This window comes from Haemaphysalis longicornis, unplaced genomic scaffold (genome assembly GCF_048455015.1).
Source record: "Haemaphysalis longicornis isolate Haplotype H1 unplaced genomic scaffold, Haemaphysalis longicornis Haplotype H1 scaffold_8, whole genome shotgun sequence".
Taxonomy (NCBI): domain Eukaryota; kingdom Metazoa; phylum Arthropoda; class Arachnida; order Ixodida; family Ixodidae; genus Haemaphysalis; species Haemaphysalis longicornis.
In genome coordinates this window covers 49,109,825-49,135,005 of record NW_027526445.1, presented here as the reverse complement: position 1 = coordinate 49,135,005, position 25,181 = coordinate 49,109,825, and the positions used below count along the sequence as shown (strand labels likewise).

The window sequence follows — 25,181 nt, the reverse complement described above, 5'->3', positions numbered from 1 at the left end:
GCGTTTCCAATGTGTGTGTGGTGTCGGTTAGGTGCTAGCCCAGCTGTCGGTGTGTATAGTCGCGCGTCTCCACTGCTTTCTGAGGTGTAGGTTCGTTGGTGATGAGTTCTGCTACTAGAAAACGAAAAGCTTTGTCTTTTTAAGACAAGCTCACAATTTCAGGTGCCGTCTCCGCCGGCAAGTAGGATCAACGTTGTCGTCCAGTACAATATCCCAGCTAACACCTTCTCAAAACGTTGGAGTGCAGCAATTAAATAGCATCAAGTTCGCGAAAAGGCGCCCTTTCAGCATACGTTTGCTCCTTGAAACTGGTTAAGGCAGCGAAGAATGTCAAAAGGCAAAATTGATACTTAAGTTACGCTTGCGAATACAGGGGTAAATGACCTTGATTCTTTGGACTGCCCTGTACTGAAAAACTTCGTGGGAAAGCAGAGGTCGCAAATAGCGCATTTTATCAATGAAATAAATTCCTGAAGGGAGAGTTCACGATCCCTGATGTAAGTATTTTGATTTAGTTTCTGCTTCATTTACGCGTGCCTTAAATCGAAACTTGCATATAATGAAGACCTGCATGTAACGAAAAATTGAATTTTTATCAACTTCGTTACATCCAGGTTTAACTTTACGGGTAACTCTGTATTTCAATTCAACGTGGTGCGCGCTTTTGCATGGCGGATAAACGTAGACTTGCATCAAAATTGACGAATTGATTACGTCTGCCGCAAAGGAAACATTTCAAAGTTTCAATTTCGTCTCCTAAATATTTTTATGAAGTTTCATCAAAGGTAATGCAGTTGTCAAACATTATAGCTTTTGCAGTAAATTAACAAGACCGCAGCAGCAGTCATCAAAATATTTAGGCAGCAATCGTGCCCGCCAGCGCAGCGCTATGGGGAGGAATTGGAGCAACAGCGGAGTGCAGTTTATATACGTAGACGTTAAAAGTTGAAATCCACTTGAGAAATACAGTTATGCGGCTACAAAGGAAGGCTGTACAGCTTGGTTAGATACTTCGCAAGGGTTCCGGTGCTGGACTTCACCTTGGGTCCAGCGCCCATCGACATCATGCAGTCTATTTCCCGACAAAGCTTATAACCAGGAGGCTAGCCGTTTGTAGCGCGAGCGTGAGCGTAGGGTATCATCATTTGTGAGCACTTACGCGCTCGTATAGGCTCGAAGCAGGAGCACGGATGTATGGTTAGCAACCGCCACCAACATGTTACGGAGAGGAAGACGTGAAACGAAGATGTACTTACAAGGCCTATTCACACCCGCTGTGGTGGCTCAGTGGCTAAGGCGTTGTGCTGCTGGGCACGAGGATGCTGGTTCGATTCCCGGCCGCTGCGGCCGCTTTTCTGATGGAGGCGAAAAGCAAAAACGCCCGTCCGTACGAGATTTTGGCGCACGTTAAAGATCCCGAGGTTGTCAAAATTAATCCGGAGCCCTCCACTACGGCGCGCCTCATCGCCTGCGTTGCATCGCCGCGTTAAACTCTACAATCCATCAACCAACAAGGCGTATTTACAGAACAGAAGGCCCCGCCCAGACCAAGAACGCCAGAACTTCGTCTACTTCCTTTTCAATACATGTACACCTCAGAGTCGACCTGAGCGCGCCCAGCGTCTTGTTTTGGTCCGAGCAGGCTAGGCACTGGCGTTCGTGTCTCCTTCCTCTGTGGCTGACGCACCATAACAATACTGTTGTACTTTATGTGGCTAATACGAAACAAAATAACGCGAAACTGCGGTGTCGCAGTTTCGCGTTGCATGCGCAGGGCAACTCTGGGTTTCACTGTAGGTGTGAGTTCGTTGCAAATCTACCAGATCATGCAATGGGTGTTAATTCGATCGCCACATTGATAAGAATTATGTCTCACATTTTTGTTTTCTGTTTCAAGAGCGCATGAATTTGTGGTGCAAACGTGACAGGGATGTAAAAATTACACATAAAACTATCAATTCCTATTCATTTTTCCAGTGTTACTGTTTTTTAAAATAAATTTAGCTTTATGATGCTTTCTCTTGTCCTCACCACCCTAACCATCCCATCCACCAACCCTGAGCAGTGGGAGTCCGAGCTGACCAGCTCAGCACCAGAGCGACAGCAAGCCCTGGTGCAACGAGCTCTGGACGCAGCTCGGACTCGCGGCCTCCTGGACTTAGGAGGCTGAGCACATCGTGGTGTGCACAATAAACGTTTATTCCTCCTCCTCCTTATGATGCTTACTGAAAATAGTTAAAAGCGTGTTTTCGTGTATATTTGAAGTAACCTGCATTTTACTTGCAAATCGTTGTTTCCCGGCAACAAGTGTGTTTCTCGATGACGCAAAGCACCTTCTGCTGCTCTGTGTTGTCGCTCTTTCTTGCGCTCGGTGCAGATGACAGACAAGAACAGGCTTTTGACGGACTTCCCCTGCGGGTCGTGAGAGGGGGAGCAAGCCTCCACTCACCGCGTGCACCCCCATGAAACACGCCTTGCAAAACGAGGGGAGGGGCGGTGGGCAACAATAAGACTGGTCATGAATAGGACCGGTTGTTGACGGAGCTATTCAGGCCCTTCAATGTCTCTGATTGAACTGAGGGAACAAAGGCAACTGAGGGGAAAGTCGCCTTCTCTGGGAAATGTTTAGCGCGGACTCGCAGCGGCCCAAAACCACAAGTGGTGCCCGATTGGGGCTGTAATTTATCCTCCTCAACACGTTGGCCGCTGGGCTCATAACACAAAATAAACACACGCGCATACACACTTACAACCGTTGTCTCAACGCATCTCCGGCGTCAAACTGCAGTCAAGCACTGAAATAATGTGGCTGCGATTTTTAAAAGCATTGGCATAGCCAGGATTTTAAACCGGGGGAGGGGGGGGGGGGGAGGTGTTTGTTAGCCTCCCTTCCCGCCCTCACCCGCAAAGCTTACCCACTAAGCTGCCTTTCTGTCTCTTCGTCACGATGTCTGCTTGCTAAGAACAGACAGTTGGTTTCATTCGCCCAGAGCGTCCTTTTTCTTTATTTCAAGCCTAATTCGAGATAGCTAAGTGATTGTGTATACTCTTTCAACCAATTTAACAATGTAACAAGCGGGGACCTTATTTCAGGTCATAACATATAAGTTACGCCAGGGCTCGCGAGTTGAAGAAGTGGAAGGGGTTCGGACACAAGAAGCGCGGCACATTTACGCATTCGGAACAATTTCAAACAGCTGCCTCTCCCTGCGCATTGACTAGAGCTCTGATCTTTCTAATGTCAGGGGCCCAAACAGACATCTGTCCTCCTTAATTGTCTCTCCAATCATCGACCAAGGCTTGTGACACTTCATCGAACCTAGTTTCCATGGCGCAACGCATGCTTTAGGAGCTGTGATGGGAGGTAACGGAGGTTGCGTGAAGGCTGCGGAAAAGATTAAAACGAAAAGCTGAGAGAGGCACGCGTCGATCGCGGGAAAGAAGATAAAAAGGTGGCCTCTTTGGTACAAAAAAATATATACGTGACTGGCTGAACGAGCATGTGGCTTCCAGTGGTCTGTCAGCTTAAAACTGGTAATATGCTGTTAGGAATTGTTGGCCCAAGCTGCCAGAGCTGCTCAAACGAGCCGGAAGTTGGCCGCGGAAGACACGCCAGAGATAGCAGAATCGGTGGCGACACGCCGACAGCTCGAGATGCAAAGTTCCATAAATGTGAAATAAGGAAATAACCTGAAATATCCTTATCCTTTTAGTATGTCAAAATGGTGAAGAGGGAGCCAGAAGAACCGAGCGGTACGCGCTGGAGCCTGGAAGCGTTATCTGGCGCGTGCGATTCACGTTTACACGAAATACCCGTCCTAGATGACCGCCCCCCCCCCCCCCTCCCTACTTCCCTCACGAGAAATTTCGGGGGGAGGACTTGTTTTGACCCCCTGTACCCCTGAAGACTTTGGTAAAAGCCAGTTGTATTGTGCAATTAGTTTGAACATTTCGCTAATGCTTCAAGCATAACATCACCCTGCCGTTGTAACATAAATGTTATGCGTATGTTCAGATTTATTATGTTACCTGACAGTATTACCTCGAGCATTTTAATAACGTTAAATTTCTAAAGTTACTTCAACGTTATGCCTTGAACATTGCAATAATGTTGCAATAAAGGTGTTATCTATAACGTTGCTGTGCGGTTGCTTCCTAACATTATAATAATGTTTACATTTTTACATCCCATTAATGTTCTGCCGTGAACATGCTCTGAACGTTATTATAATGTTTGAATTTTTACATTATTTTAATGTTGAGTCCTGAGCATTGTAATAACGTTACCATTTCTAACATTGGTCATAAGTTGTTTCCTGAACATGCCCTGAACGTTGTTATAATGTTTGTATATTTACATTACTTTAATGTTGAGTCATAAGCATTGTAATAACATTAGCATTTCTAACATTGGTTTTAAGTTGTTTCCTAAACGTTAAATAAATGTCGGGAACAAAACGTTAACGTACATGTTTGTTTTCAACGTAAAAATAACGTTTATAACATAACATAAACATTGAATGTTTTTTTTAAACGTTACATAAACATTTTACCACGTAACATTTAACGTTATTTAAACTTTCGCAACTTCCAGATAACGTTATTATAATGTTCTGTGCTACTTGGGTTGATTAGTGTCATATGATGTCCGTCTTTTTCTTGTTTCGCGTTTTTACTTCTTTCCTTTTTTTTTAATTTTCCCCTTTGTCTTTGCTCTTCTTTCATGTTGAGCAACTCTCTTAATTGAAATGGCCGTGTTAGTGAGCGGAACTTATTAAGAGGCTCTCGCCACGGTCATGTTTCCGTTGAGCCTCCCCGGAAGTGCACAACCCTTGCGTCTGGGTTTCGGAAGTTTCCGAAGGCTTATCCGCTGGGCAGTGTTTCACTACTAATAGCAAATGATTCGTAATGTTCATTTCAAAATTTGTTTGCATGTTTATCACGTGTTTACTGTCATTGGAGGAACCCATTCCATAATAGCTGTACGCAATGCGGGTGGCTGTAACTGCGGGGCCGGCACTACCAAGTACACAGTAAAACGCTAACAAGCGGCTCTTTTTAATGCGTAGCATTCTTTGCAGAGTGCCCCCACCACCGGTTCCATGTAACGCCCTGCATTTTCACAAAAACGCAGATTCGGTGGACCCGTAATTGTTATAATAGCGTAACGAGATGTCTGTTCCGACAAAATTTTGAAAACCCAAACGGAAGAAAGGTTGAAAAAATGTAAGTTTCACAAAAAATGACCTGACAAAATCAAAAATATGCATCTTATACATCTCCCCCCCCAAACCCAAGAATAAATAAAAGAAGTCTGAAAAAGAACGTTCAAAATAGGAAATAAAAGCGGCGAAACGAACGAGAAGCCGTGTACTGCCCTGCATTCCCTCAAAAATGCAGATTTGGCGGAATGTTATACCTTTATTCGAAATAATAGATTATAGCGAGATAATTGGTCGGACAGAATTTCTAAATATCAAAAAAATAAAAGCAGGAAACCTAACATTTTAACGAAAGTGATCTGACCAAGTTAAAAATATGCATATTATATTATACCCTACAAAACCGAAGAATAGAGAAGAAAAGTCCTCTGAACAACACTCAAAATACGAAATAAAAATTACGAGATTGCGAGCCGTGTAACGCCCTGCATTTCCACAAAAATGCAGATTTGGTGGAAGTTTTACCTTTAGTGGCTGGTTATAATGGCCTAAATGGAGATAATTGGTCGGACATAAGTTTTAAATATCACAAAAATAAAATAGAAAAAATACAATTTTAACAAAAATGATCTGACAAACAAAAATATATGGATCCTATACATTTCCCCCTAAAAGCAAACAACAAACAAAACAATCCGCAAATTAAAGGTGGAAATATAGCACGAATAAAAAATAACGTAAACGCACCAACGCTGCAGTACGCCTTGCATCATCCGAAAAAGAAAACACCATTAGCGAAGTAGAGGCCCTTCATCACTATGACCGTATATATTTACATCATTGTCGAAAAGAAACAAAAGAAACTTTAAAGGAATAAAATAATACAACGTTTTTTTGCGACTCGCAGCCGTATTCGACTCTCAAAAACTCACTCTGGAAAAGCGGCTTAAGAATGATACACATTTGTCTGCATTTCTACATATTTTAAAGCAATGGTTGCTATCATCGTAATGTTTCATAATGAAAATTGAAATGGCAGAAGCGGATGTAATTACGTCGGCAAAAAGTCTGATATTCCGAACTGTGTTTCAAAAAGTAGCTGCAATGAGCGTTACGTTTCTGGGAGTTACGTTATGATTTCGAGAGAGTTCTGCAATTAATTTTCTGCTGTGAGGTAAACAGCACATACAGTTAATTTATAATTACTTGGTGACTTTAATATATTGTTTTTTTTTTAAACACGAATCCATGGACGTTACACACTCTAAAATAATGCTTCCAGGAAGAGATTGACTCAGCCGGAAAGGGTACCGGAGCATCGAAGAGCCCCGTTTACATTGACCCGACGAGGGCGCGTTGAATCGAAATAAACAGGTTTTTTGGACTCGACCCCCCCATGTATAAGCGGACGGGGTGGGTCAGAGAGCCGTCGCGGCGAGTCCAGTCAACTCGGAGGCAGGGGGTGGGTTAGCTCGCTCGTCGGGCTGAGTCGGAGGGCCGCGGGGAGCAGAATACCGTATTTGCGCGAATCTAACACGCCCCCAGTCGTAGCGCGCGGGTAACTTCGCGCAGGAAAATTCTAAAAAAAAAATGTGACACTGACGGTACTGCGCAGATGGAAAAGACATGACACCACGTACCTGGAAGAGGGAGATTTTATTTGGCGTATGCCGCTCTTCACAAGGTTGCTTATCCAGCTGCTGCTGGAAATAAAGTTATAGCGCGCAACACTGAAGCTGCCTGCGATTTCAAGTGCCTTGGCCTTCATAATTCTAAGCGTTAGGGGCTAAGCAGAAGCACAAAAAAATGTGCAACAGCTGACCAGGGTATTCGGCATGCCATTGAGGAATCAGTGCACCGAAATTCACTCACGTGGTGTTGACGGATTGTTTTTATTGGACTGAGTTGGAGTTTGCGGGTACTTAGTGTCCGTTGCGCATGGGAATGCTGCTGGCCGATTTGAAGCCTATTTCGGTTTTGAGCCCGATTGTAACGAGCACACAAATATTAAGCTACCTTTTAGCAAGAGAGGGTGCGCGTTAGAATCGTGAAGATACGGTAGCCCCTTTTCCGGGAACCCCGCCGCTCCCCTCACCTCGATTCTTTGGACGGGGTTCTCGGACGCGTCGAGGTAAGCTGAACCCGCCACTCAACTCACCCCGCCCCCGTCGCGTCCATGTACACGGGGCTCTTGGCGGGGCCCTTTACGGGAGCGGAGGCAGGCTGTGAAAATTGAACAGGGGGATAACAATACCCCCTCACACAGACCCGTGAACCAGCCTGTCCCCTTCGGATTAGGTTGAAAAGTGCACACCCCGTGTGCACGCGTCGCAGGTTCGGTGCTACGTCGCAGGTTCGGTGCTGCGGCGTCGCTGCTACCACAGAACAGGGAGGATTTTGCTGCTACACCGCAGAAAATGGCTCGCCGGGACAACGAAGAGCACGGGTAAGCGTTTTGGGGAATCTTGATCGTCATTAGAGAGTAAAGCGCTGGACACATGTACGACTAGTGCACGCGATTCGCATGCGACTGATCGTTACGATTGATCGTTAGGACCCGTTTTGGCGTCGATCGCTGGTCGGAGGAGGCTCACGACGTGCGTCTGGCAAGCCAGATGCAGTCGTGCCATCGTTGCAATCGTCGTGAGGCCACAGCCAATGAGAGCCCGCTGAGCCCCAACACCCCGCAACCGGCGTGCGTTGCTCTGGTCGGCTCGGGTGTTGGAAACTCTAGGCTTAGCATCCTGGCGGATATTTGATTGCCGCTATCTGTGTAACTGCGAATGACAATCCGTAACACAACTTTTCACCACACTATCATCCCTTTTCTCGCATAAGCTACTTCTTTTTAGCGATCAGATTGATTCAGAAGAGCAGCGACAAGCGCGGTTGCTACCGTGGTCTGCGCCGGTTCGAGCCGCTTAGTGTGCCGAGCTGGCAGGCGCGACCGGCGTGTGCGCGGACTGTTTCCGAAGGCAGAAAACACTTCGCGATTGCCTGCTTTATCAATTTCTTGCGAACAAACGCGCGGAATCTACAAATTCAGCTCAGCGATCGTCGTAGTTGAACATCTGCGTAGCCTGTTTCGATGTTTCCGCGCAGGTATTGCCATCTCTCGACCGGTCGGCGCACCGTCCGCCGCGCTTGCATCGCGGCAGATATCTGATCGCCGCTTTTAAAATAAGCCCTGATAACAATCCCAAGCACAATTTTTCACCACACTAACACCTACTTTCTCGCATGTGGAACGTTTTAGCGATCAGATTGATTCAGAAGAGCAGCTACAAGCGCGGTTGCTACCGTGGTCTGCGCCGGTTCGAGCCGCTGAGTGTGCCGAGCTGGCAGGCGCGACCGGCGTGTGCGCGGACTGTTTCCGAAGGCAGAAAACACTTCGCGATTGCCTGCTTTATCAATTTCTTGCTTACAAACGCGCGGAATCTACAAATTCAGCTCAGCGATCGTCGTAGTTGAACATCTGCGTAGCCTGTTTCGATGCTTCCGCGCAGGTATTGCCATCTCTCGACCGGTCGGCGCACCGCCCGCCGCGCGCCGCGGGGGCCGGTCAGCGTATACGCTTGCATCGCGGCAGATATCTGATCGCCGCTTTTAAAATAAGCCCTGATAACAATCTCAAGCACAATTTTTCACCACACTAACACCTACTTTCTCGCATGTGGAACTTCATTTCAACGACCAGATTGATTCAGAAGAGCAGCGACAAGCGGTTGCTACCGTGGTCTGCGCCGGTTCGAGCCGCTGAGTGTCCGAGCTGGCAGGCGCGGCCGGCGTGTGCGCGAACTGTTTCCGAAGGCAGGAAACGCTTCACGATTGCCTGCTTTATCCATTTTTTGCGATTAAACTCGCGGAATCTACAAATTCAGCTCAGCGATAGTCGTTGTTGACCATGGAGCAAAAACGGTGGGCGGAGCGACGCCGACGACGCATCGCATGCACGCATCGGGTCATGTGTCTCAAATTCACGCGTACGACTAGTCGTGGTGACAGTCGTGACGATCAGTCGCATGCGAATCGCGTGTACAAATCGTTCCGGTACGGTACACGGTAGCCGCTACGGGACGGTACCGGGAAGGCTCGTTTTTAGCAGACCGTAACTACCGGCCATGCTACCGTGACTGGGAGCGACTTGTGTTGTACGTCGTTTGGCAATTTTTCGTGAGTCTGTGGCGCTTCCTGTGCTGAAATATTAGTTATCAGTTCTCAAAAGCGCTAAAGACAGTATTAGGGAAAAAAAAAAAAAAAAAAAAAACCATCCAACGCCCCTACGGAGATTCGAACTGCGACTGCGTGAACATGGAGCGGCAGTTTAACTCTACGCCATTTCAATAGATGGCGCCAGTAGGTCAAGCTCAGTACATACGGCTGGCTGTTTCTAGTTTTTCGTTGTATTTGAGAGTCCCTCGCACTGATACCGCCTGTTCCTCACTCGCCCATTTGTAGACGGGCCCCATGTTGCTGTGAATACTAGTTAAGTAGCCGTATCGCCTTTATTTAACCTAAAAGAAGCTATCGGGCATGCGTCGTTCGACGACACAAACCACGGCAGTTGGGCCGGGACCGTGTTTCGCTTGCTGCTTGAGCTGTCAGAATCGCGTGGATTTCACTTGCTGCAACCTCAATTTTCTTATACGATCTCATATTTACAATCCGTTCGACTAGGCGTGAGCCAATCGTACGTATCCTAAACTCTTCCAAAGCGGCCGCCCGCTTCCGAACGACGGACACAGAGTTTTAGTTTGGCGTTTTTACGCTCCGCTCCGAATAGCCCCGCTAAGCTGCAGCGGAGCGGCGAGCGATTTTCTCGTTTTAGTTACGCGTAATGCGCAGCGGACCGGTCCTTTCGACCTGCCCTTCAGGGGAGGAATTAACCGACCGTTTCGGCGGGTGAGGATGAGCGCTAGGCGGATGTGACGTCACGTTTGTTCCCAGCGCTCCCGCGCGGTATGTTTATATTTTTCCGAGTGCTGCCTACACGGCGTGCGCGCCGTAGAGACTCAAGTAGCCGCGTTGGACTTTTGCTGTCAACGCAAGTGTGAACGGTTGTCGCCCTGTCAATCGTCGTTCAACAGCTCCAGCGTCTTCTGGCTCTACGGCTGTGCAATCAGCCGTGGGCGTTCAACTGTCCACTATCGGCCGACTCAGGTGAGCGCTCCTTTTTGGCGGGTTTGCAATCAGTTCGCATATCACCTACTGAAAAGCTCAATTGCTTTCTGCTCGCTGCAGTTATATTAGCGACGTTTACGAAATTCTTAACGTCACGTTCTCACCGTCTTGCGTCATTGTCACTGTTTATGCTGCTCTGTTCGCCTCTGTCAGCGATCGCGAGCTGTTGACGGTTTGTTGCACGGCGCGGAAACTCGCTCGCATGCAAACCCGTCTCGCCCATGGCGTTTCTTTGTCTCTTCTTTAATGTGGCGTCATTAAAATCACTTGTTAGCCTCGAGGCTTTTTCTAGACAACGTGCCTTGTGCTAACCGTGTTGTAACGAAAATGAACTTGCAGTAGGAGCGTGACAGGACGCTGTTGGGAAGGTTTTCGTGTGTGCGTGTGGTTCGTGAGGGCGTTGTAACCAACGGTGTTTCATTCCTCATGTTCCATTTCTTTCTCTTGCAGCATCTTTTGACTGCAGTCGCGGTGCCCCTAGCCTGCCTGCAGCACTCATCCTGCCATTCCAGTGGGAACTAATGTTCGTAGGCCACTTGTCACAACCTAACGGGTTCCCGCACTTGCCTGGCTTGTAATTTATGGTATACTTTAGATCCACCATTGCGTTCTCACTCTGTGCGTACATTTAAAGCGAGTGTTTACACTAACGTGGCAGTAGATAGCCATGAAGACAGCAGCGTGTGTACTGGAAATGCCTGCCAGTGAAAACAAAACCAAACGATCTACGGATCTATGCCAGCTTGACCGTTACAAGTCTTTCTGCGAGTATCAAAGCAATGAACAGCTGGGGATATCTCGTGTGCAGAATTGTGTTCTTCCTTCTATTTGTTATCTATTTGCTGGTATAAATTTAAGAATTGATAGTATGAGTAAGGTAGACAGAGAACAAAGTGATTGCGTTGCTCTTGGAAATACTTTACACGAAATAAAACTGCTTCCTGTGAGTTCGCACTGCTTAGTGCAGTAAAAAAGGTTCTGTATAACAAATAATTTGATGCACCCAAACCCATCTGTGATGAAGATACGTTGTGCATGGATTATTTAAGGGCAAGTTATTAACTCTGGCAAAGCAAGAAAGTGACCTCTTTGTTGTGCAGAAAACTAGTTTAGTAGTAATTTTGGCTTTTGTCTGGACATTGTCAACAGGAATAGTAGCCTTGGCGCACGACTTTGTGGACACTTTCCTGTCGCCTTTCTTCAATGCCAACACAGCGGCGAAGACGCCTCGGCAATCGAAATCACATGATGTCAGGCAGTTACTGCTGGATCATTCATTCTACCATGAGGGCATCCTCTACAAGCCGTGAGGCCTTGCTCTGTTTTCTGCTGGGGCTCTTTTCGTTGCCAAGTGCCATGGTCTTTTTGGGTAAAGCTCCCCAAAACAAAGTGGTCTTGTCCCTGTTGGAATTGTCATGTTATCCGTATAAAATTCAGAACACTGATGCTTCTGCTGCAAATACAAGAAGTGCTGCAGATTTGCACATGTGGGAGCTCGGTTTTTATCTACGTGTGTGAAAGATGTGTCGCATGATACAGGGCGGAGATGCCATGGTGCTATAAAATATGTAAGAGAACTTTGGATTGTATCTAAAAAGGAGACAGCAAGCTCTGACGCTTCCTCTCTAACTCCGTAAGAGAAGGGCGCAGAGAACGATGTTTGATTTTAAAGGAGTTCAGTCATCGATGTGTCATGAAAAACTGATTTAAAAGGATGGCGAGGCATGGATGAAATTTTAAAAGCATAAAGGAAATCTGTGTATGCTCGCTGGCGTTGTAGGTTCCATTTGTTGCACTCCACATACATGCTTTCAACTGGACTAGTCCGGAAGGCACCACACGCCAAACGGAGCCCTAGATGAGGCACAGGGTCCAGCATTCTGAGGAATGTTTTAGTGGCTGACCCATAGACAATGCTACCGTAGTCCAATCGTACAATGCACCTTTTGTGTCGTCATATAGGGAGCCTCAATTTTTATGCTGCAGTGTAAACCATGCCAATGCATGTTTGTAAATGTCCATTCCACCAACAAATTCACGGCATGCCTTGACAGTAAGCGCAGTTTTGTGCATCTAGATAATCACCTGTACCTATTTATCACAGGCCTGCAACTTGCACATGGTTGGATTTAAGCACCCTAAATGTAGCAACCGTAGCCGACCATAACACATAATCTTGAAAACGCTACCTTATCAACGCGAAAGCAATATGTGGCCCATTGACTAAGCAGCCACTATCCACTGTCTGTGCTAGCACAACAGCTCCTAAATTGGCCGGCAGTGCAAAGAGTGAATTGAGTTCAAAACAACTTTGGGAAGAGTTGAAACCGCATAGGAACCAAACCCAGGACGTCCCTAGTGCAAATCCAGCATTACATCCTTGACACCACTATAGCTCAGTGGCTCTAGCTGACTAAAGGTGGACCCAGGGAGCGCATTGTGACCTTAAACTGAAAAAACGTCCAGAGGTACAAGCAACCCGAGATACTACGAGTTTGAAATTTCTTGGCGATTCATTAGGTCACACGCTCAAGCTACAACACATAGCCATAACATCCCCACTCAGGTGAATTGGCCAGTCACGATGATAGCTGCTGTCAGAAGCTCACGGCTGTTTCACCAATCCCCGTTTGTCTTAAAACAATGCTGCTTAAATTACACACTGGCCAACTGCACCTCGTTGAGTATATTTTACGCTCCTGGCATTCTGCATTGCCCTTGTTTAGTGTTAAAGAACTATGTATTTGATCACATGTGAAGACTGCCATTTCTGTTGGAGAGCATTACGTGCTTTCAACCTGAATGGGTTGACTCTCATCAATTCAACACTGACTGCGCACTTTGATTGTGGTGTAAAACAGAAAACCTGGATAGAGCCAAAATACTGAAGAGTAAATTATGCTTGGCTTATACATTGCACAGCATAGCTGTAAACGTCAAAATTCGACTTTTTAGGTTTCACATGGCAAAGCTCGGCATAGCTTGGGCCAACTATGAGGTGTACTGCAATGGAGGGCTATAGGTTAAGTCAGGCCACCTATGAATCTTTTGACATGCTTCGAAAACTTGGCACACAGGCATTTTTTTGTTCTACCTAAACCAATGCTTTGGACTGGCCAAAATGTTTTGTACGGGTGAAACTGCACTATGCAACTGCAAATAAGAATTGAACCAACTTACTGTTGTATCCCTTCGAGAATCCAGTGCTTGCCTAATATCGAAAATTGCATCCAGGATTCCAGCAATTGATTCAAGAAATGTACTTGTATGTCCAAGGAACGAGCTCGAATAAAAAGTTACCCTTCTTTATCTGCATTACTTGCATATTTATTTATTTGAAAATTTTTAGCACGAAAACAACAAAACTGTACAAACAGGCAGTGCTGTCACTTTTCGTGCTCTCTCTCTCTCTCTCTCTCCCGTGCTTTGTTGTTTTTGCACTGTTTATTATTTTTAAAAATATGCCAAATTTGCCATTTTAGTTGGTTTTGTTTGTTTTGATGTTATGCTGTGTTGCCAAGGAAACTGTAAATGTCACCTCCAAGAAAAAAAAAGAATACCTAGCATTTGTAAGTGTATGCTTCTTGATGGATAGGAACTCTTACTATGTGAAAGTGAAGCCAAGAAAACACCAAAGTCGTCACAAACACTGAAGAATGTTTATTGACATGGCATCACATCACTTGGTGGACATGCAACAAGGCCCCATAACGCTGCTCACGCAAGAGTGCAAAGCATGCTTTGTGGCTAATACCAATTGATAAAAATACAAACAGGCACTTATCTGCCCCAAGGTGACCCTGAATGCAAATGTGACGTGCACAACTGGAAATCAACAAAAGAGTTTGGGTCAGTTTGTGGGATAAGTGAAAAGTGTGGACAAAAGTCGAGAGCACCTTTATGTGTTAGATGACGAGACTGCTAGCACAAGACAGGAAGGACCAAAGGGTGCTTGCTCAGTATTGTATGGCTCTAAATAGGTGCAGATTGCTACTCACTGGACCAAAAGTCCTGGAAGACCCCTGATTTTAAAGCAAAACTTTTTATGTCTCACCAGTGGAATATGCCATGCCAAAAAGGCATTGCAGAAAAGCCAACTTTTTCTGACAATGATAGTGATCGTGGGTGAAGAAGTGCAGAAGATAAAACGCTTCCTGTAGTCAGAAACGAATCAGGACCCTCGCGGTGTGAGGGTCCTGATTCGTTTCTGCGGTGTGAGGGTCCTGAAATTAGACAAAAATAGTGTACCTCGCAATCTAACGACGACGGCAGTTGAATGCGAAGCTTTCGTCATGCAAAATCAAGCGGCGAAGTTTCAAAGCTACTGCGAACAAAAGTCCAAACTGCGTGCAAGTCAAAGTGATAGCTCAAAGAGTCAATGTTTAAGCTCAGATGACAATAAAGCAAGGAATCCCTCACGAGAAAACCGAGTTAACCATTGTTGTCGTAAGACAAAGGGGTGCATGTTTTTTTACTTGTAATTATGTCAATTAATGAACACATGAAAGAACAAGTAACGGAGAGCAAAGAGCAATGATGAAACTGACAACAGCCACAGATTTGCACATGCCTATTGCAGAGAAGGAAATCTGGAGAGGCACTGTCTGGACAGGAAAGGGAGCAGTAGAGGAGCACAGCAGTTGCGTCTGAACCTTCCCACACAGCCGAACAGGGAGGGAGAATAAGGCAAATGGACGAAATTAAGGGTTGGGAGTCTTAGTAGCCACTGTACTTTCCCGTCAACCAGGCGTGTGGCTGGATGGAATAGATGAACAGCAACGTGGGAGCTAGAGGACTGCTTGCTGGCGACACTACTACCACCCAGTAGTCTGTACTCCACAGTGCACAGTAGGAGGAACCAAACTGGAAGTGGGGCTGCAAATCGGCAGGATGTTACAAATGGAAAAAGTGCTGCGTGGCTGTCACAAGTCAAGGTCAATCACCCTTAAGGGGAGGTGCCAAAACCCCTTAAAGAGAAGATGAAGACATGACATTTGGATCTAGTGGCTAAAAATGAACCATTCATGTAGCGCCCCACCGTAAAAGGGGATTGACCTTCACTCATTTCCTGAAATAAAGTTTAAAAGACGTTCATCCCGGGCAGTTGCCACCAGCACCCTAGAGTAGTATGGTGGAAACACACCTCAATCTTTGCTTTTAGGAGGTCTTTTACCGAGCTGTCTACCAAAAATCAAATTATTTTTTTAAGGGGGCACACTGGTCTTAAACCAAAAAAACATGGGCTTTAAAGTTAGGACGATAAAAATCGAGGGATAGGTGTGATTTTTCATTGAAACTGTAGATATGAAATTTCTTTCTGTGTAAAACAACTATATTCGAACTTATTTGGATTTTTATGTTTGATTTTTTGACAGCCTTTGTAAGGAAGGAAGGAAGGAATAAAAGTAAAGGAAAGGCAGGAATGTCAACCAGGCTGTGACCTAGTTTGCTTTCCTACACGTGGGGAAGGGGAACAATGGGAAAAAAGATGAAAAGCAGTAAAAAAAGAAGGTAAAGAGAGAGCGTGTAAAAAAACTGCTGGAGGGATGTAGCTGAACAATGTACCGGTGAACTGTGCACAAATCAAGGACTGACTGCCATAAGACTAACATTATCATAATATATGGTCTGTAGCAGAAGTAACAGCTGTTTGGAGTTTGGGCCTGGACGGCAACATCAGTTTTTCTGGTTCCCACCTTCTAGGCCCAAACTTCAAATGGTTGTAACCCCTGCTACAGAATGATAATGTTAGTATTATTGCACTCCTTGACTTGTGCACAGTTCACCGGTACTTTGTTCAGCAGCGTCCCTCCAGCAGTTTTTTTTATAAAGGCTGTCGTAAAATCAAACATAAAAATCCAAATAAATTTGTATATAATCGCATTACACAGAAACAAATTTGATAGCTATATTCAGAATGAAAAACTACATGTCCCCCAAAATTTATTGTCATACCTGTAAAAATAATGTTTTTGATCAAAGACCGATGTGCCTCCTTAACTCGAAGCTTTCACTCTTGCAACTTGAGTCAAAGTCCGAAATCTAAACTGCTTCGACCGTGTCAGAATGGCGCAGTCTGACAGACAATGGTTTCATAATGCAAGGGATGCTGGCTCCATTACGACCACGGGAAGCGTTTCTTATTGAGGTGCTTGATGTGCTTTTGCTTATCACCCTGACCGCTTTGTGAAACCCACTAGAAAAAAATGTACAATTTCTACTACAAAACTCATCTCGGACAAACGGGGTAACACCCAAGACGGAGCAAGCTTCTGCGATGAAAATGCTTGACAACAATTCCGAAGGACAAATTTTTCTTATTTCCTTACTTCCAAGTTTCCCACAAAGGTGTGCAGTTTTCCTTTGTTACTGTACGGCTGCACTTCAGAAGGGTTGAACTTTTCGTTCACAGAAGGCATGCATCTCCGTTCAGCTTGGACCCCTGCAACAATTGGCAGCTAAGTGTGCCTATCAACTACCGTGATAAAATTCTTGGTACTTGCATGAAGAGTCCACACGTAACGAAAGACACGAAAGGTACGAACTGGCGAAAGGTTTACCATGTTTCTTGTAGGCAGTTCCTCGTACTCTGAATTACTTGGTATATTAAACCATTTTTGCCGCATAAAGCTGCTCAACTTTACATGCTTCGTTGTGGTGGGAAGAAGCTTTATTCTGTGTTAATTATTTTGAAGTGCAGCATAGTCCTTTTGTTTTCTGTCAACCTCATCTGCACTGAATTTCAATTAAAAAATGAGTGCCCTTCCACTGTGTGAAGGATGACCTGCAAAGCTGGATGCAGTCCACGGAGTGCACGAAACAAAACACGTTTGTCGTAATTTGCGATGGAGCATCCTTCCTAGCCAATTAGCTGAATGAACCTCTGAAGGATCCAAGCTTTGTTCTTGCATATAAACATGGTCCTGCCTATGCCCCTCCCGCGTCGTAACCATCTTACTCTTTGTGTAACGCCGGGTTCAGACTGTTGCCACAACTGTCGTAATAACTTTAAAGAATGACGTCATTTCACGTCTCAGCCAAACGAACTGCGTGACATGCCATTTTTTTCGTCCATAGATCCCGATGCGGCTTTTGCGTCGGTAGTCTGAACATAGCTTAACATACAAACCCAATCCGCTGTACCACTAAGGGCTCCGGACAGTTCCCATTGGGCCGTTTAACGTCCGCGTTTAAACCTCACACCAGCACAACGGACATTCCATCCATCAGGGCGGGCAAGAAACCCATGGCTGCGCGTGCCCGCCCCCCCTCCTCCCTCCCACTATTCTTCACTACAAACCTGCGCACGCGTAAACCGGCAGCCAGACATGTGCACGTGCTTAAAAGTGACAGACACCGTCGAAAATATCCCTGATAGCCCTCTGAAGTGATATTGGCTCACGCTGGCGTTCCAAGCGGGCAAGCTGTTGTTCATCCGGAAGGGATTCGGTAACGGCGCCGCCAGCAGCTTTCTGTTGTTTTTGTGCCCATTGGCGCTTGTGATCGGGCCAACGCTTCAATTCTTGCTCTTCGTCCTCCAAACAAACGGCATGCATCCGTCACATAACGATTTAAAACCTTAAAGCCCTTGAGCTCTATTCTCCAGGACAAAGATGTGGCTGTACGTTTTCCTTCCCGCTCGTATGGATCTTCCTGTGTGTGTAAGATGTATGTGTAACACATCAACCCCCACCCGAACCGCTTGATTAAGGTGGACAGCCAACTAACTGCATTGAGCCATGTAATTTTGACATCTAAATCTCGCACCAGCGCCACCGGCATTTCAGTAGCAGCGGCAAGAAGCCTAGCTGTGCGTGCACACCCCCCTTTTTTACCCGCAAACTGTGCACGCATAAACCGGCCACCGATGATGGCGCATACTTAGGCGTGAAAGACACCGGCGAAAATGTCGCTCGGAAGGCCTTCCAAGCTCAAAAAGAAATATGGGCTCAAGCCGGCATTCCCACTGGGGAAGTTTCTCTTCTACCGGCAGGGATTCGCAGCTATTTGGCGAAGTGAATTTGAGCATCAACAGTGACGGTGAGTTTCGGTCGTTTTAGGGGGCTGCCCTTTGGTAACCGCTACCTGGGCTTCGCGAGAGCGGCGTCTGTTTTTGTCCACGTATCCTAGTGAGCGAACACAGCAGGGACGAAAGGAAGAAAACGGAGAAGAGTGTCTGGCGAAGGCTGAAGGGGAGTACGACACGTGCGGCTATGGCGTCACCTCTTTCACTGCCTTTCCCTCGCACGTCTTATGCACCGCCACCAAGGAGTGCCCTCCCCCTGACACTTTCCCCAGACGCTGTTCCATTCTCCGCTAATCCAAACCACGTGACGTTTGTGCGGGTGGTTCAAACACCATATGCAGCAACATGCTCGCTGCTCAATTGTGCGGGGCTAATCCGAACCATGTGACTATTGCGCGGGAGGTTCGAAAATGATTTGCAACATGGTGGCCGGCGGCGGCGGCGCACTACGAGGTAGCAGCAGAGTAACCCACGCCACCGTATGTTCACTGATAACGCGAACACTTCCTGAGACTCAGCAGAAATGCGCCATGACCGAAAAGACTGCAGCTCGCGCTGCGCACATATTTCATATTAGGGAGTGTAGTAATCATGAGTGCATTTTTACGCCAGTCCCTGCTTCTGTTTATTTTTCGCAATCATCTGATAACCGCACTACCGCTGTTAGCTGCCGACTGTGTAACTTGCCAAAGGGGCATCGGCAGAGGCGAGGGGGAAAATAGTTGTGAAAGAGGGGTGAGCGGTGGTGAGGAGGAACCCCGGAGCAGCGCCGAGTAAATCGATGACACCGGAATGAAAACTGGGGGGATTAGACATATACTGCTTTGCAGTAAAAAGTTCCCAGTTTTCAATGTGTGGATTCGAGCTTGTGGATACTCCATGATCAAAACCTATAAGTGTGAAAAAGTATTGATGTAACCTATTATAAATTTTGGACGTGCTATATGTACTACGTAGTGAAGTCCCACAGTCCCGCCAGATTTTGCTATACCCAACACCAATATAGCATTATCTAGGTGCAGTCAGAAACACTTTTTTATATGTGTTCACGTACTTTCAAGCATTCGGAGGGTCAACATGGCTGCTTGTCACTGCTTCTGACCGATCATCCATGGGCTGATCCCACCAATCTGGCTGCCACAAATCACAATAATAACGTGGAAGTCTTCAATTGTGGGCTGGACTGACACACAAAATTCGCGCCAGGGCTGTCAAGCTGGCGGGGCAACTTTATGATCGTGGCGTCAACCCACCACAGTGGTTCGAACACTTGCCCAGTATGAATGTAGCTATTTCTGGCATCGTTGGTTTGGCCCATAATGCTTGCTTTACTGATGTTTAAGTACAACACCTGTGTCGACTGGCAAGCTTATATTTCCTCAACAGCTTCTCTAGCTCGCCCAGACTTTCTCGATACGCAACTCTGAGCTGACGTGCGAGCATGTCTGTACGTCGTGTGGTTCCTTGTTAATGAACCAGACCATGCAACTGAACGGTGCGAATGCAGATTTGATGCTTTCAGTGCATTTCACTACTTCCTTCGATCAACAAGAGAGAAACTGTCAGTAATGCTCGGAGAAAGACTGGGCGAATCAGGAATGCTGCTTAGACATTTCCTAGTACCATATAAATAGTGTACTTAATCTTCCTCAGAGCCAAAACATCATTTTAGGTTGTTGTGAAACAGACCATTCTTTCTTTTTGAAGCACTCCTTTGTTTATGTATTGAAAACCAATTTGCCCAGAGGCACACTTCATAAGTTATTTGTGTATATGGCTAATTTTTTACATTTTAACATTTATATGTTCTCATTGTGTAGTATGATACTAATCTTGAGCATATCATTTTCGAAACAGAGGTGGTTTTCTTTAGGTGGCAGTTCCTTTTCTCTACAAAAAAAAAATAGCGCTTACTGTAAAAAGGGTTCTAACAATAAAAAAGGAAATCTGTTTTAAATAAGGACGAGAAAGGTTCACGTCAATTTATATGGCTGAGAAAAAGATTATGGCGGTCACTAGACGTGCTGTGGTTCCCATAGGGCTAACAAGTGATTTGCAAAAAACTGGACAACACTTCCCATGGTGCGGTCACATGCGGTTCTGCACAGATGGCATCTGGCCCCATTTTGTCTGACTGGCAATGAAAACTGCCTGCTTCAAAATAACAAAGACATTTTTTGGCCACATTTATATTCAGGCAGAAAGTGTTGTGCAGCCATTGCACATAATATTGCCTGGTATGAAAAATGTGCTCAATAAGTTTCGCAGGAAAGCTGGTTTCGAGAATTGAATCGTGCCATAGGACGAAACAAAATTAACTAATAATTATAATTAAAAACAACACAACAAAAGTCCTGAGTTTTGCCATGGATATTTTTGTGCTCTTTCTGTATCACGTTTACAACCAGTATTGCCGTGCTGTTAATTACATTGTACCTTTGGTCTCATAGGTCACCCAGAAAGGACAACACCAACTGAAGCCGAGGAAGTAGTGTAAAAAAAATTCACTTTATATTGTAAAACAATAACAGTATTGATGTATTCTTGAATGCGTAAGAAACAACAGCCTCCCTTGGACCTTTTGGATGCAGACCTATTTTTAGTTACCAGCAAACATTCTTTTTATTTTACAGTGAAGGGGTGGGGCTGCTTCTTTTCCTTCAGCTTGTTAAGTTGGCCGTTTTTCATATATGACCAGGTATTTAAGCATTCAGAAGTAGACGCATCATGACCAGGTATAGCTTGAGTCCAACTGATTAGGCGTGTTCTGATTTTTGTCATGCTAAGCGTCACACTCCGAATGCTCCCCATGAGCACAAACGAGTTGCAGTGAATGACTGAAGATAGCACGTAATTTTTTTATCAACATGTAACCGCCTAAGAGTTCACATGGCATAAAATTAGTAGCGCTTGCCCAGCAGTTGGGCAACACGCCACTATTTAAACTAAATGCAGATGCTACTCGACAGTTTTCCTCCAGCTTAGAGACTGCCTTTTCCATGTATTTTCTAGTTCATAAATATACCATACAATGCTTGGATGCAGCAGCTCTCATAAACTACAAAATGACAAGAATAAGATGGGCATTGCTTCCACAGATGATCTTTTTGTATCATTCATGACATGAAATCTCCAACTGAGTCTTTGGATCTTGGTAACAAACTGTTTCAAAGCACAATGCAAACCGTGATGAAGAAACAGCATTACATCAGGTGCATAGCCTGGGACACTGTGCAGCTGAAAACAATATCTATAAGTCTTCCTGCTTCATTTTCCTGTGTCTACAATACAAAGCGCGTTTATTAACAATAAAAGCAGGGTGGTAGGAGGGTGTAAAACGTTTAATGATCGCATTGCAAAATAATGTGCCTTAAAGGAGCCATGAAGAGAAAACACAAGTTTGGTTCATTCAAAAGATTGTCTCATTAAAATCATACTGACACCACTTTTACCGTAAACTTTGCTCAAATAAGCTACATAATTAGGAAAAAAGGGAATGGCCATGTGACCCACTAGCTCATTTTTCGCAACAGAACCTATGATGTCATACCAGACAGCCCTGCGATTGGCGGAGAGCGGCAAAGGCAAACGCAAATTAGGCAGAGCTTATAAGCTTGCAGAACGAGCTATTTGCGCTTAAATTGAGGGCACATTCTTTTTAAAGCACTAAGAATGGTGGGACAAACAGTGGAGGTTACGAAAGCACACGTAAACATAGAAGTACCGATGCGTACTGCTGTTGCACTATGTTTGGTCTAGCTGCACAGGACTGCGGGGCTTTGGGGTTGTTTCAGACGACATTGGCCGATTGACGCAAGTGATGATGTCTTGCATGACCGTATTTGTCGAGGGAGCACCATGTTTCACGAAACGATTGTCTCCATTAACAAAACAAGCCAGGTACAAATACGTTCACAAACAAACCAAGGGCAGAAAATGGCTTGCCACGGTGTGGTGGTGTCATCTGGGTTCACTAACGGTAAACAAGGCCCTGTGATGTCATTGCAGACCACGAAAACGCATTTAGTGGGAAAATCAAAATTTTAACTTGCATTAATTAATTTCTCAGTGAATAAAGCACCGTTTGCATGCGGACAAGCGCTGGGGGCCCTATAAACACGAAATCTTTCGAATAACACAAACTTGTGTTTTGTCTTCATGGCTCCTTTAAGCTTTTTTTTTAAATGCTATGGATGAGCTGCTTCACATAAAAGGCGTATTTTACAACATTCTTAGCCTTGTATGGCTTTCTCGCACAGCTTAGACGTCGTGTGAAAAAGCCAACTTGGTCTAGCAGCTCAAGGCAAGGTAGGCGCACCTTCTCCCGTTTGCACTCAAGAGTTTGCATGAGCAGGCATTAATTGACTGCTGCATAATCGAGTAAAACTGAAGGCACTTCGCACTACGAGGCACAGGGCAGCGTAGTAGACCTCTCACTCGAGGATCTTCAGCGTAAACCAAGACATCGCGTACAAAAGGTAATTTTTTTGGCTTTGTAAATTCAATGCAGCCTCGGCAGCCAGGAATCGAGCCCCAGACATTGTACATCCCTGCAGCCACAGGAGACCATGAGAGATCTGAGCAATCTGGCACCTCAGAAATCTCGTGAAGATGAATAAAGCTACCGTGTGATATTATTTAGAGGGTTTACAAAACCCAAGGATAGACAGCATAGGGGCACTAGATACATACTTGCTTACACAAAACTCAAAAGTAAAAAAAAATGACGTGGGCAGCCAAGGCACGGTATATCTACGGTGTTGACCAACACCATGTATTGTGTCCTGGCCGACCACGTAATTTCTGTGCCTGCCTCCACTGGAATGTGAAAGGCGCCGTAAACAGCCCTGTGGTCAGCCATAACCCATTACACATCCAAGACTACAGTGCAAACTTTGTCGTGACGGAAACCACGTACGATGCCGTTTGCACGAAGGTCACGCCAGCCTGCCTCATAGATTGCGCGATATCGATAGTGCATATAACAATTTCTGGTGGGACTTCACTAGGTGGTACATATAGCATCGTCCATACATTTTCAACAGTAAAAAAATAAAGGTAGTAAATAAGCAGTGCATAAGCTATCCCTACCTCTTCATTGTTTCACTACTTACTGAAAAACTTGTGCTTGAAAATGTCAGGCTGGAATGGATACGTAGACCAGGGTGGTATTGACATTGGCCTAAATAACTGAGTTTGATTTCCAGTACACACGCTGCTGTCTTCATGGCTATCAACTACCGTGTTACTGTAAACCCTCACTTGAAATGTACGCAGAGTGAGAACGCAATGGTGGATCTAAAGTATACCATCAATTATAAGCCAGGCAAGTGCGGGAACCCGTTAGGTTGTGACAAGTGGCCTGCGAACATTAGTTCCCACTGGAATGGCAGGATGAGTGCTGCAGGCAGGCTAGGGGTACCGTGACTGCAGTCAAGAGATGCTGCAAGAGAAAGAAATGGAACATGAGGAATGAAACACCGTTCAGGCAGCAGTAAATAAACAGTCTAGGATGAGTAAAAAAAGGTCAAACGACAGAGAAGACCACACAAGCAGTGCTCTTGCCCGCCCTGCGTTATCCGGGTCGTTCCCGCTGAATTTCCATTGGTTTTGAACGCCGACTGGCCTCACTATTAAAGATGAAAACACATAACGAAGTCAGCATCCCTTGGCAGGCACTCCTGGCAAGCAAAAGTGCTGGATGCAGTAACGAGTGCAACAGGCTAAAGCAGTGTGTTACAACGCCCTCACGAACCACACGCACACACGAAAAACTTCCCAACAGCCTCCTGTCACGCTCCTAACTTCACCAATAGGTCGTTTTTGCAAGTTCATTTTCGTTACAACACGGTTAGCACAAGACACGTTGTCTAGAAAAAGCCTCGAGGCTAACAAGTGATTTTAATGACGCCACATTAAAGAAGAGACAAAGAAACGCCATGGGCGAGACGGGTTTGCATGAGAGCGAGTTTCTGCGCCGTGCAACAAACCGTCAACAGCTCGCGATCGCCGACAGAGGCGAACAGAGCAGCATAAACAGTGACAATGACGCAAGACGGTGAGAACGCGCCGTTAAGAATTTCGTAAACGTCGCTAATATAACTGAAGCGAGCAGAAAGCAATTGAGCTTTTCAGTAGGAGATATGCGAACTGATTGCAAACCCGCCAAAAATGAGCGCTCACCTGAGTCGGCCGATGGCGGACAGTTGAACTGGTTGAACGCCCACAGCTGATTGCAAAGCCGTAGAACCAGAAGGCGCTGGAGCCCTTGAACGACGATTGCCAGGGCGACAACCATCACACTTGCGTTGACAGCAAAAGTCCAACGCGGCTACTTGAATCTCTACGGCGCGCACGCCGTGTAGGCAGCACTCGGAAAAATGTAAACATACCGCGCGGGAGCGCTGGGAACAAACGTGACGTCACATCCGCCTAGCGCTCATCCTCACCCGCCGAAACGGTCGGTTAATTCCTCCCCTGAAGGGCAGGTGTCCTTTCGGACTAGCAGCGCCGTCTGGCCAAGTTTGGCTAATGAAACAGAACCGAAAACCATTTCGCCACTTTAACAAAGTAAAACCAGTACTTATAGCTTATTTTTTTAAGTATTAACACGTGCAATCGTATTGCGTTACTGGTCAATTACAATGAATGAAAATAAATTTTCGACTTGATGATAGCCACAAAAGAGCCAACAAAGTTGCGTTCCAGATCCATTCGAATCCTTTTCGATGGCAAGGATCCAACGCGGCGTTTTGTTGTAGTGAACTTTAATAGTCCTGTGTAGTTTTTAAATCGGTTCGCAGTCGCCACTT

The 25,181-nt window shown here is 45.7% G+C and overlaps 1 protein-coding gene and 1 long non-coding RNA gene across 3 annotated transcripts in view; both read left to right on the top strand.

Annotated features, from left to right (window-relative positions):
* The first annotated feature begins 7,126 nt into the window (after window positions 1-7,126).
* The window catches only part of LOC144148712 (heterogeneous nuclear ribonucleoprotein 27C-like), a 51,121-nt gene continuing 33,066 nt past the window's right edge, over window positions 7,127-25,181 (top strand). For both annotated transcript variants that reach the window (XM_077680231.1, XM_077680230.1), the window contains exons 1-2: window positions 7,127-7,293; window positions 7,497-7,608. In XM_077680231.1, the coding sequence (XP_077536357.1) occupies window positions 7,580-7,608 (29 nt within the window). In that variant the 5' untranslated portion in view covers window positions 7,127-7,293; window positions 7,497-7,579. The remainder of the gene's footprint in view (window positions 7,294-7,496; window positions 7,609-25,181) is intronic.
* Window positions 10,072-11,827, top strand: LOC144149054 (uncharacterized). Its single transcript, XR_013318151.1, has 2 exons — window positions 10,072-10,322; window positions 10,794-11,827. It is a non-coding gene; the product is annotated as an uncharacterized LOC144149054 (long non-coding RNA).